At 42.7% G+C, this 12,784-nt stretch overlaps 1 protein-coding gene across 4 annotated transcripts in view; it reads left to right on the top strand.

Moving 5' to 3' along the window:
• The first annotated feature begins 570 nt into the window (after positions 1-570).
• LOC140730220 (uncharacterized) overlaps positions 571-12,784 on the top strand; it is a 59,417-nt gene continuing 47,203 nt past the window's right edge. For all 4 annotated transcript variants that reach the window (XR_012099542.1, XR_012099541.1, XM_073050384.1 and 1 more), the window contains exon 1: positions 571-682. Coding sequence is in view for 2 of the 4 variants with exons in the window: in XM_073050384.1 (XP_072906485.1) it covers positions 634-682 (49 nt within the window). In the remaining 2 variants the exon portion in view is untranslated. The remainder of the gene's footprint in view (positions 683-12,784) is intronic.

The following is a 12,784-nucleotide window of genomic DNA, read 5'->3' as shown; positions in this document are numbered from 1 at the left end:
ATTCCCTCCACGCCCCCCTTCCCTATTCCAGGTCCCTCTCTGCCTCTCTCCCCTTTCAACTTTCTGCTTCTTTATCTCTACAGTTCTTTCATGCTTATCCCCTCCCCCTCCCCCCTTTATCTTTCCTCTGATTGGTTTTCCACCTGGTGCCTCTAGGCCCTACCTCCTCCCCTATCTCTATTACTGGGCTTCAGCCCTCTCCCCCCCCCCCCCCCCATTCGGGTCTTGGCCCGAAACGTTGGCTACTCTTTTCTCACGGATGCTGCCTGACCTGCTGAGTTCTTCCAGCATATTCTTTGATCCATAGCATCTGCAGTTGTATTTTAGTGTGCTAGCCTTATTTCTCATGTTTGAATCTGATAATGGTGTGTGGGCATAAGGAGTGAGTTTCAGTGACAGACATGTAAATGTGGATAAAAACATTCAGCTACTCTGCAATTTGTTGGTATTTTTTCAGCAGTTTCCGCAGGGCTGCCTACTTTCCCTCATCACTTCCTCTTTACACCCCGTGCCTTTGTGCTGAAATAAGCATGTGGGGAAATCAAAAGGCAATCAGTCACTTGTGAAATACCGATGGGGAACATCACATTCCAATGAGCAGAAATTTAGCTTTTGAAAAACAAGCGAGAAGAAATGTTTGCAGCGATAATCACAACCCTGACTCTGTCCGTCTGTGCAGTGGGTGAGTAAATTCCCAGCATGGAGTCACCCAGTCTGAGACTGGTTTCATCTGCCTTTGAGTTTAATTGACCAGTTGTGGGCAGTGGTAATGTGTACAGTTTTGATCATCCTGTGATAGGAAGGATGTTATTAAACTAGAAAGATTTCAGAAACTATCCACCAGGATGTTGTCTGGTCCTGGGGGTTTGTGTCATAAGGAGATTGGGAACTGTACTTCCCTCAATCGCAGGAGTCTGCAAAGAGTGGTGCGGACAGCCCAACGCATCTGTAGGTGTGAACTTCCCACTATTCAGGACATTTAAAAGACAGGTGTGTAAAGAGGGTCTGAAGGGTCATTGGGGACCCGAGTCACCACAACCACAATCTACTCCATCTGCTACCTTCCATGAAATGGTGCTGCTACATAATAGCCAGGACTAACAGGCTCCAGAACAGCTTCTCGCACCAGGCCATCAGACTGATTAATTCATGCTTATACAATTGTATTTCTATGTTATATTGACTGTCCTATTGTACAGAATATTTATTCTAAATTACCCGTAGATTTCGCACTACAGAGCGCACCTGATTAAAAGCTGCTGGCTCTAATTTTAGAAAGAAAATCAATTTTGTACTTGTACAAGCCGCACCGGATTTTAGGCCGCAGGTGTCCCACGTTGTAATATGAGATATTTACACAGAAAGATATTACACGTGAGGATTTTTTAACTTTTAATTAAATCCATATGGTAACAAACAAATACATATTGCAAATGCTTTTTTTCGAACCGTGCCTGTAATACGGCTACTTTTAAATATACATACGTATTGGTAACACACAAATTACGTTGCGTATACTTTTTTACTGAACAGTGCACGAACAACATTCCAATATCTCCTAGCGACTGGTAAAAATATATATACTGCAGCCTACCAGGAAAAGTTATTGATCGCCTTTAACTTAAAAGCAGCGTTTTCGCTCGGGTCTAATGCCGCTCCCCCCACCTTCCCTTTTATCGCAAACCGGTATTTCCCACAAGACGCGGCAAAACCAGATGTGACGTCTAGCATTCCGGGCTGTAGTACAGAAAACATACTAACAAATGAATTACTAAGTGAAAATATTATAAACTAAATAACTGCCATAAAGGTAGCACAATGCTTTTCTTCGAGTGTTTTCCATGTTGATGAGGGTGAGTACAAATGACTGATTTACAATAATTTAATTGTGAAAGTGCGCTTGATTTATCGTACAATTTCATTGGAAAATGTTTTTGGCGGCATGAAAAAAAATCATGCATTAGCTGCACCGTAGTAAAGGCCGCAGTGGTCAAAGCTGTTCAAAATGTGGGAAAAAAGTAGCGGCTTAAAATCCGGAATCTACGGTACTGTAAATTGCACATTTAGACAGATGTAATGTAAAGATTTTTCCTTCTCATTTATATAAAGGATGTAAGTAATAAAGCCAATTCAATTCAATTCTGATTGCACACACTAGGAACTTCCATCTTGAATATACCCATGGTCTTGGACTCCACCACAGTGTGTGATAGAATCACTACTCTCTGGCTAAAAGTATTCCTCCTTATCTGTGTTCTATAAGGTCACCACTCAATTTTGAGCTTGTGACCTCTAGTTCTGGAAACACCCACCAAAGGAAACATTCTCTCTACATCCACCCCAATCTAGTCCTTTCAACATTCAGTAGGGTTCTACAAGATCCCCATTCGCTCTTCTAAATTCCAGTGAGTACAGGCCCAAAGCTGCCAAACACTCCCCATATCTTAACCCTTTAATTCTCGATATCATTCTCGTGAACCTCCTCAGGACTCTCGCCAATGACAACATATCCTTTCTGAGATGTGGAGCCCAAAACTGTTGACAATACTCCAACTGTGGCCTGATTAGTGTCTTTTAAAGGCTCAGAATTATCTCCTTGCTTTCATATTTTATGTCCCTTGAGATAAATGCCATCATTGCATGTGCCTTCTTTAACACAGACTCAACCTGTAAATTAAAATTCTGGGAGTCATGCACGAGGACTCCTAAGTCCCTCTGCACTTCTGATGTTTGAACCTTCTCCCCATTTAGATAATTTTGCACTATTGATCTTTTTACCAAAATGCATTTTCATACATTTCCCAACTCTGTATTGTATCTGCCACTTTTTTGCTCATCGTTCCAACTTGTCTAAGTCCTGCTGCAATTGCATTGTTTCCTCAGCACTACCTACCCCTCTACCTTTCTTTGTATCATCTGAAAACTTTCCAGAAAGCCATCAATTCCACGATCCAAATTACAGACAAACAATGTGATAATTAAGACGTACAAAAAAGCTGGATGAACTCAGCAGGTCGGGCAGCATTCCAGCTTTTTTGTACGTCTTGATATGACCACAGCATCGGCAGTGTACTTTGTGTTTACAATGTGAGAATTAGCGGTCCCAATACTGACCCCTGAGGAACACCACTAGTCACTGGAAGCCAACTAGAAAAGGCCACTTTTATTCCCACTCACTGCCTCCTGCCTGTCAGCCATTCCTCTATCCATGCCAGTAGTAATGCCGTAGGATTTTATCTTGTTAAGCAGCCTCATGTGCGGCACTTTATCAAATGCCTTCTGAAAATCGAAGTAAATGACATCAGCTGCTTCTCCTTTGTCCCACCCTGCTTGTTACTTCTTCAAAAAACAGATATGTCAGGCAAGATTTCTCTTCACAGAAACCATGCTGACTTTGATTATTTCATCATTAGTCTCCAATTATTTCAAAACCTTAATAGAAGACATCATAATAGACTTCAACATTTCCTAAACCACTGAAGTTAGACTAATTGGCCTAAAATTTCTTTTCTTTAGCCTTCCTCCATTCTTAAAGAGTGGAGAGGCATTTGCAATCTTCCAGTCTGCCAGGACCATGCCAGAATCAAGTGATTCCTGAAAGATCATGACCAATGCATCTGTTATCTCTTAAACAGCCTATTTCAGGACTTTGGGATGTAGTCCATCTGGTCCAGATGACTGATCCACCTTAAGACCTTTGAGTTTGCCTTGTACTATTTCCTTTCTAATTGCAATGGCACTCACTCTTGCTCCCTGACAGTCACAGACCTCTGGCACAATGGGAGTGTCTTCTACAATGAACTATCCAAATTCCCACTCACTTTTGATACTTATATGCTCTTTCTTTGGCTTTTTTGCAGTACTTAACTTCCCTTGCCAGTTATGGTTGCCTACCCCTGCCATTTGAGAACTTCTTCCTCTGAGGAACATATCTATCCTGCACCTTGTGAACTACCCCCAGAAACTTCAGCCATCTCTGTTCTGCTATCATCCTGGCAGTGCCTTCTCCAATCCACCTGGGCAAGCTCCTCTTTCATGCCTCTGTCATTCTCTTTAATTCCATTGTGATACTGATACAAGTGACTTATGCTTCTCCCTCTTAAACTACAGCATGAATTCACTCATATTAAGATCACCTTCTCCTAAGTGTTCCTTTACGTTACACTCCCTAATAAGATTTGGGTTATTACACAACTTCCAATCTATGATAACCTTTCCCTGATTAGGCTCAAACACAAGATGCTCTAAAAAGCCATCTCATCAGCATTCAACAAATTCCCTCTCTTGAGATCAGACACCAATCTACTTGCATATTCAAGTCCTCCATTTCAGTTATGTCATTACCCTTATTACATGCTTTCTCCAGTTCCCTTTGCAATATCACCCCAACATCTTAGCTACTATTGGGATGACTATACATTATTCCTATGATGGTTTTTTCACATTTGCAGTTTCTTAACTCCACCCACAAAGATTCAACATTTTTTGACGCAATGTCACTTGTTTCTAAAGATGTAATTCCATCTCTTACCAACAGAGCCATGCCACCCTCTCCCTATCCTTTCGAGCTCCCAATTATGGCCTTCTTTCAGCCACAACTCAATGATGCCCAGAATGGCATACCACTTCCATCTTAGCCAGGTCAGTAGCTACTCCAATGCACGAGATTATATGCCCGACATAGGTTGTCAAGCCGAGGAGTGGTAGTGGGGATAAGCTCCCACTACCTAAAGGTGCTCTTCACAGCATGCACCTCAGATAGCCTCTGACAACCAAGTACAACACCTGGCCTTCTCGTGTGGCTTAGCCTCGAAGCCCGGCGGAACTGTTTCTACTGACAGGAGAAGAGCCGAAGGCGTCCTGGCACCTTAAAACCAGTGCTTTGGGTAGATGGAGCTCGTCAACCTGGGAAGGCAGTCCATCCAAGAGAGGGAAAACTGATTTCAAACCTCCGCTGCTTTGCGGCCATACCCACTCATGGGAAAGGATTCGGGAGTAAACCCTGAGGACAAATCCAGAGCTGGAGTCCCTAAGGCAGTCCGACGTTGCCTTCAACCTTGTTCTGGCAACTTCTGCGATGTCACCGGTGCCAAGCTGTTTCGGCCCTTGCCCTTCCCTCGGGCAGCATCGGTGGCATGGAGAGGGGAGACGCTGCATGTGCAACTGCTGGTGTTCTATACAATTTTGCCCAGGTCTGCGCCCTGGAAACCATTCCAGGCACAGATCCATGGTCTCACATGTCTAATGGATACCACCATATATTATTCCTATAATGGTTTTTACAAACTTGCAGTTACTTAACTCCACCCACAAAAATTCAGCATTTTTTGAGGCAATGTCACCTGTTTCTAAAGATGTAGTTCCATCTCTTACCCACAGAGCCATACCAACATCTGCCCATCCTTTTGTTACAAAGTATATCCTTTGATGTTAAGCTCCCAACTATGGTCTTCTTTCAGCCACAACTCAGTGATGCCCAGAACGTCATACTGATCAATCTCTAATTGTGCCATGAGTTTCTTCACTGTATTCAGAATGCTAGGCACATTTAAATACAACACGTTCAGTCCTGCATTCTTTGCCATTTTGAATTTTGCCTCTATGGTGCAAATTAAATTTAAGCAAGGAGGCTGCAAATGGAATGTCTAAGGATATCCGAAGCGTCAGCCAGTACAGCGGGAAAAGTTGAAAAAGAAAACCGTCATATCCAGCGGGCTGCGGAGTGAGAGGGCAGCAGAGAGATAGGGCTTCGGCTCAACGGGCTTTGGCAGTAACGGGACGTGGGGAAGTAGGTTTACCTGTGTTAATTGTGGAAAGGAAGTATGTGTGTCAGGCCGGTGTTCCATGCTCGGTGTCAGATGTGGGAAGTCCTGGAGTTGCTCAGCCTCCCAGACGGCCATATCTGCATCCGATGTGTCGAGATGGAGCTCCTGAGGGACTGTGTTAGGGAACTGGAGCTGCAGCTCGATGACCTTCGTCTGGTCAGGGAGAGCGACAAGGTGATAGAAATGAGTTATAGGCAGGTGTTCACACCAGGGCCACGGGAGACAGACAAGTGGGTAACAATCAGGCGAGGGAAGGGGAAGAGTCAGGTACTAGAGAGTATCCCTGTGGCTGTACCCCTGAACAATAAGTACTGCTGTTTGAGTACTGTTGGGGTGGGACAGCCTGCCTGGCGGAATCAACAGTGACCGTGCTACTGGCAAAGAGTCTGGCCCTGTGGCTCAGAATGGGTAGGGAAAGGAAGAGACTGGCAGTAGTGATTGGGGACTCTATAGTTAGGGGGTCAGACAGGCAATTCTGTGGACGCAGGAAAGAAACTCGGATGGTAGTTTGCCACACAGGTGCCAGGGTCCGGGATGTTTCAGATCGCGTCCACGATATCCTGACGTGGGAGGGAGAACAGCCAGAGGTCATGGTATATATCTGAACGAACGACATAGGTAGGAAAAGGGAAGAGGTCCTGAAAACAGACTTCAGGGAGTTAGGAAGGAAGTTGAGAAGCAGGACTGTAAAGGTAGTAATCTCGGGATCACTGCCTATGCCATGTGACAGTGAGTATAGGAATAGAATGAAGTGGAGGATAAATGCATGGCTGAGGGATTGGAGCAGGGGGCAGGGATTCCGATTTCTGGATCACCGGGACCTCCTTTGGGGCAGGTGTAACCTGTACAAAAAGGACGGGTTGCACTTGAATCCCAGGGGGTCCAAAATCCTGGAGGGGAGGTTTGCAAAGGCTACTAGGGAGAGTTTAAACTAGAATTGTTGGGGGGTGGGAACCGAACTGAAGAAACTGGGGAAGAGGCAGTTGGTTCACAGATAGAGAAGGCTTGGAGACTGAGGGTGGAGAGGCAGGTAATAGAAGGGATGCGTTCAGACTGACAGTTTGAGATGTGTCTATTTTAATGCAAGGAGTATTGTGAATAAAGCGGATGAGCTTAGAGCGTGGATCAGTACTTGGAGCTATAATGTTGTGGCCTTAACAGAGACTTGGATGGCTCAGGGACAGGAATCGTTACTTCAAGTTTGGGTTTTACAAGTTTCAGAAAGGACAGGGAGGGAGGCAAAAGAGGTGAGGGCGTGGCACTGTTGATCAGCGGTAGTGTCTCGGCTGCAGAAAAGTTGAACGTCATGGAGGGAATGTCTACAAAGTCTCTGTGGGTGGAGGTTAGAACAGGAAGGGGTCAATAACTTTACTGGGTGTTTTTTATAGGCCGCCCAATAGTAACAGGGATAGAGGAGCAGATAGGGAAACAGATCCTAGAAAGGTGTAATAATAACAGAGTTGTGTGGTGGGAGATTTTAATTTCCCAAATATCAATTGGCATCTCCCTGGAGCAAGGGATTTGGATGGGGTGGAGTTTGTTAGGTGTTCAGGAAGATTTCTTGACACAATATGTAGATAAGCCTTCAAGAGGAGAGACCGTACTTGATTTGGTATTGGGAAATGAACCTGGTCAGGTGTCATATCTCTCAGTGGGAGTGCATTTTGTGGATAGTGATCATAATTCTATCTCCTACAATAGCATTGGAGAGAGATAGGAACAGATAAGTTAGAAAAGTGTTTAATTGGAGTAAAGGGAAATATGAAGCTATCAGGCAGGAAATTGGAAGCTTAAATTGGGAACAGATCTTTACAGGGAAAAGTATGGAAGAAATATGGGAAATGTTCATGGGACATTTGTGTGGAGTACATTCCAATGAGACAGGGAAGTTATGGTAGGGCACAGGAACTGTGGTGTACAAAGGCTGTAATAAATCTAGTCAAGAAGAAAAGCTTACAAAAGGCTCAGAGAGCTAGGTAATGTTAGAGATCTAGAAGATTATAAGGCTAACAGGAAGGAGCTTTAAAAGGAAATTAAGAGAGCCAGAAGGGGCCATGAAAAGGCCTTGGCAGGCAGGATTGAGGAAAACCCCAAGACATTTTACAAGTATGTGAAGAGCAAGAGGATAAGACGTGAAAGAATAGGACCTATCAAGTGTGACAGTGGGAAAGTGTGTATGGAACTGGAGAAAACAGCAGAGGTACTTAATGAATACTTTACTTCAGTATTCACTATCGAAAAGGATCTTGGTGATTGTAGTGATGACTTGCAGTGGATTGAAAAGCTTGAGCATGTAGATATTAAGAATGAGGATGTGCTGGAGTTTTTGGAATGCATCAAGGTGGATAAGTCACTGGGACCAGATGAGATGTACCCCAGGCTACTGTGAGAGGTGAGGGAGCAGATTGCTGAGCCTCTGGTGACGACCTTTGAATCATCAAAGGGGACAGGAATAGTTCCGGAGGATGGGAGGGTTGCGGATGTTGTTGCTTTATTCAGAAAAGGGTGTAGAGATATCCCAGGAAATTGTAGACCAGTGAGTCTTACTTCAGTGGTTGATAAGTTGATGGAGAAGATCCTGAGAAGGAGGATTTATGAACATTTGGAGAAGCATAATATGATTAGGAATAGTCAACATAGCTTTGTCAAGGGCTGGTTGTGCCTTACAAGCCTGATTAAATTTTTTAAGATGTGACTAAACATTGATGAAGGAAGAGCAGTAGATGTAGTGTATATGGATTTCAGGGGTAAGTTTTTTTTTTATTAACGCAGAGTGGTGAGTGAGTGGAATGGGCTGTCAGCAACGGTGCTGGAGATGGATACGATAGGGTCTTTTAAGAGACTTTTCCATAAGTACATGGAGCTTAGAAAAATAGAGGGCTATAGGCAAGCCTAGTAATTTCTAAGGTAGGGACATGTTCGGCACAACTTTGTGGGCCAAAGGGCCTCTATTGTGCTGTAGGTTTTCTATGTTCTTAAATTTGAAAGATGGGTAAAGAAACTAAAGAGAGAGAAAGTGTCCGATATCAGCAATGTATCTAAGGAGGTAAACCTCAGGGGCCTCAGATGTATTTTAGTGACCAGATGCAGAAATGAGGAGTTGCATATAAAAGCAAAATCCTGCAGCAGCTGCAGTTCTGAAAGAAAAGCCAAAACACTCCAAGCATTCAGCAGGTCTGAGAGCAACAGAGTGGAGAGAAACTGAGTTCATGGTTCACACAGAAAACCTAATGATGCTCACACAGGTTTGCAGATATATTGAGTAAGGAGGGAACATTGGCAGTGCAAGTTACAATGATCAAACTACGTAAGTTGGAAATGGTTGAAGGAAAATCTCAAGATATTCAATAAATTCAAATGACCACATCTTCTTCATGCATTTTATGTTTAAGGGTCATAGGATCACAGAGTACTACAGCAGAGAAACAGGCTGTTCTTCCCATCTATTCCATATCAACCTGATCTTCTACCTAGCCCCATTTACTTGCACCTGGACCATATCTCTCCATAACCCTGTCATCCACGGACATATTCAAACTTCCCTTAAATGTTACAATTGAACCCATATCCACCACTTCCACTGACAGCTTGTTCCATACAGTCACCACCCTCTGAGTGAAGAATTCTCCTCTCAAGTTCCTCTTAAATATTTCACCTTTCACTCTAAACCTGTGATCTCTCGTTCCAGATACAGTCAACCTGAAGTGAAAAGGCCTGCATGCATTTACCCTACCTATACCCCTCATAAGTCTGTATGCCTCTATCCAATCTCCCCATTCTCCCACACTCCAGTGAAAAAAATACCTGAAATGGTTCAATCTTTCACTATAACTCAGATCCTCAAGTATCTTTATAAATTTTCCCTGCAGCTTTACAATCTTATTGATATCTTTCCTGCAGGTAGGTAACCACAGTAGGTACCATTGCACTCAATTCTCTAAATTCAGCCTCCACAATGTCTTACAAAATTTCAACATAATATCCCTATTGTACCCTATACTCTGATTTATGAAAAAACAATGTGCTAATAGCTCGCTTTATAATATTATCTGAGAATTCACTTTCAAGGATTTATGGACTTGTATTTCCAAATCCCTCTGTTCTACCACATCCCTCTGTGCCCTACTGTTCACAGTATTAGTCCAGTCCTGGTTTGTCCTCCCAAAGTGCAACATCACATGTCTGCCATTTTTCAGCCTATTTTCTCCTCCCAATGAGGCCCCTGCTGCTTCCTTTTCTTCCATGGTCCACTGCCCTTTCCTATCAGATCCTACATATTTTACCTCTACTACCTATCCCTATCCAGCTACTTGCCTCATCTTCTTTTGCCACTCACCTATCTTCCTCCTCACCTGGGAACCAATCACCTGCCAGCTCATATTCCTTCCTCCCTACTCACCATCTTATTTTAGCCTCTTTCCAGGCCTGATGAAGGGTCTCTGTCCAAAATACTAACTGTTTATTCCCCTCCAGAGATGCAGCCCGACTTGCTGAATCCCCCCTGCATTCAGTGTCTGATGACCAAAATTTCTTCTGTTTCTCCAACAATTCTGAAAAGTGCATTGTCCCCATTACACAAGTCCAGAAAGTTCATTTTCACAATCTATATTTCCTTAAGGTTACTATAACCGAGGGTTATAATGGGGACAAACTCCCACTACCTGTTAAATTCTCCCAATGGCTTGTGCCTCAAAGACCCTCTGGCTACCAAGTCCAGCTCCTGTCCTTCATGTGTGGCTTAGCTACTGAGCACGGAGAAACCATTTCTACTGACAGGAGAAGGGGCACAGGTGGGTTACCAGCACCTTAAAACCTGTCACTTTGGGCAAATGTTGCTCGTCAGCCATGCTCAGCACTGAGAGTAAACCTCGAAGGAAAAACATGGAGCTGGATTCCCAAAGGCAGTTCTCTGTTGAGTTGAACGCTGACTGGCAACTCCTGCAATGATGTTGATGTCAATCTGTATCAGTCTCTGCTGTTCCTTTGAGTTCATCAGATGAATGGAGAGGGAGAGCCTGCTGCATGAACAACAGCTTGCTCTCCATATTATACAGCCTTGGCTTGCGTTTTGACTTTGATACTAGTATACAGCATCCACGGTCATCCCTGATGATGAGGGACTCTTTCTCTCATTTTCAAACTGGTTTAAAATGGTGTTCCTTATGGCTTGAATAAACTGTCAGTAATGGATGAATATGACTAACAGGTCCGAGAGAACCTTGATGGCAGCTGTAATGAGAAATTCCTTGTTCTGCTGAGACCAAATTGTGTTACTTTTACAACATTATACCCAATGAGTCTCCTTTCGGTGTGATGAGATGGATAAAGATGAATGGAGATGAAACGTGAGTCTCAAGATGGCGCTCATGGAGTAAACCGCATCTAGGCTTTGCTCCAAACCTTTTACGTTTTTTTTAACCTACAAACACCCCTTAAACTTATTTTAAAGGGGTCTAAACATATAGAATTTTTTTAAAAACTATTTGAATTACTCTCAACCCGCTGAAATGTCTAGAGCAAAAGAACCGAAACAGACGAAAGAACCGTTAACTTTAGAAGTTGTTGTGAAGTTTATAGACGCTAGATTTGATGAATTGGAGAAAAAATTACTTGGAAGATTTGCACAGTATGACAATCGTTTGAGATCACTCGAAGAAAAGTTCCTGACCTTTTCACGGGAATCAAATGAACAACAAGCAAGCATTTTGGCTCTTGAAGAAGCTGCTCGTAAGAAGGATCGTATAATCGAAAAAATGCAAGAAGAGCAAACTTCGACGACCCAACAGATGGAACGCTATAAAGCTAAAATTACTGATTTGGAAAATCGTTCTCGAAGACAAAATCTTCGGTTAATTGGAATCCCGGAAAAATTTGAAAGCGGTGATCTGACCGTTTTCTTCTCCAAATTTCTAGTGGATGTCCTGGGCGAAGATGTCCTGGATAACCCCCCATTAATCGATCGGGCTCACAGAGTCTCTAGATATCGGGCAGATTCAAATCTGAAACCACGGCACATAATTCTCAGGATCCATTATCCTCACATCAAAGAACGACTGATTCGTGCGGCTCGTAAAAAAGGTATGATAACCTATCAAAATTTTAATTTTCGCATTCTGGAGGACTATAGCCCCGAAGTACTACGGGCTAGGCTGGCTTTCAGATCGGTTATGTCGAATTTTCACCAGAAAGGCTACAAGCAAGCGTTGCTGTTTCCAGCACACCTGAGAGTCACCCTTCAAGATGGATCTTTTCGGCTGTTTAAATCGCCAGCGGATGCTCAAGGTTTCCTGGAACAATGACATTTGATCGGGCTGATCAATGTAATCTAGCCTATAGATTTGGATCTGGTATAGATTGACGTTTGGGTTCTTTTTTGATACGGTTCATATATATTTCTTATATATGATTAAAGCTCTCTTTTTTTCTACCGGGTTTATTCCGATTTCATATTTTTATATATTACTAACCGATTAATGTTGAAGATGACCTATTAGGGTTATTTTTTTTTCTTTTTTTAATCGATATACGCTCTTTTTTTATATTTTTAGCATTTGAATATTAAGATTTGGAAGAATAAAATGGCGTTTCTTCTTCCCGACAGACTCCAGTGTCTATAGCGTCATAACTGTTTTGATTTGTTCGAAAGTGTTAAACCTTCATTTATTATTTTAATTTTTTTAACCCTTTTGATAATATACATTTATAACACTAATTTTATATTTTAATTTTTCCTATATCAACCCTTTTTTTATAATGTGGGTTGTTTGTATTTTTTTTAACTTTGTTACGTCTGAGTTGCCGTCTTGAGACAAGGGGGTAATTTTAGTATTAGATCGCTCGCTTGCCTCTGTTTGGCTTTTTTCCTGGGGTTTTGAGGGTGGTGGGAGGGAGATTTTTCTTTTTTTTCTTTTTTTTGCTTGCTTTTTGCTTAGTTTTACTTCATGGGCTTATATGAAACT

Source organism: Hemitrygon akajei, chromosome 7 (assembly GCF_048418815.1).
Source record: "Hemitrygon akajei chromosome 7, sHemAka1.3, whole genome shotgun sequence".
NCBI classification, from domain to species: Eukaryota; Metazoa; Chordata; class Chondrichthyes; order Myliobatiformes; family Dasyatidae; genus Hemitrygon; species Hemitrygon akajei.
This window is presented reverse-complemented; position numbering and strand designations above follow the sequence as displayed.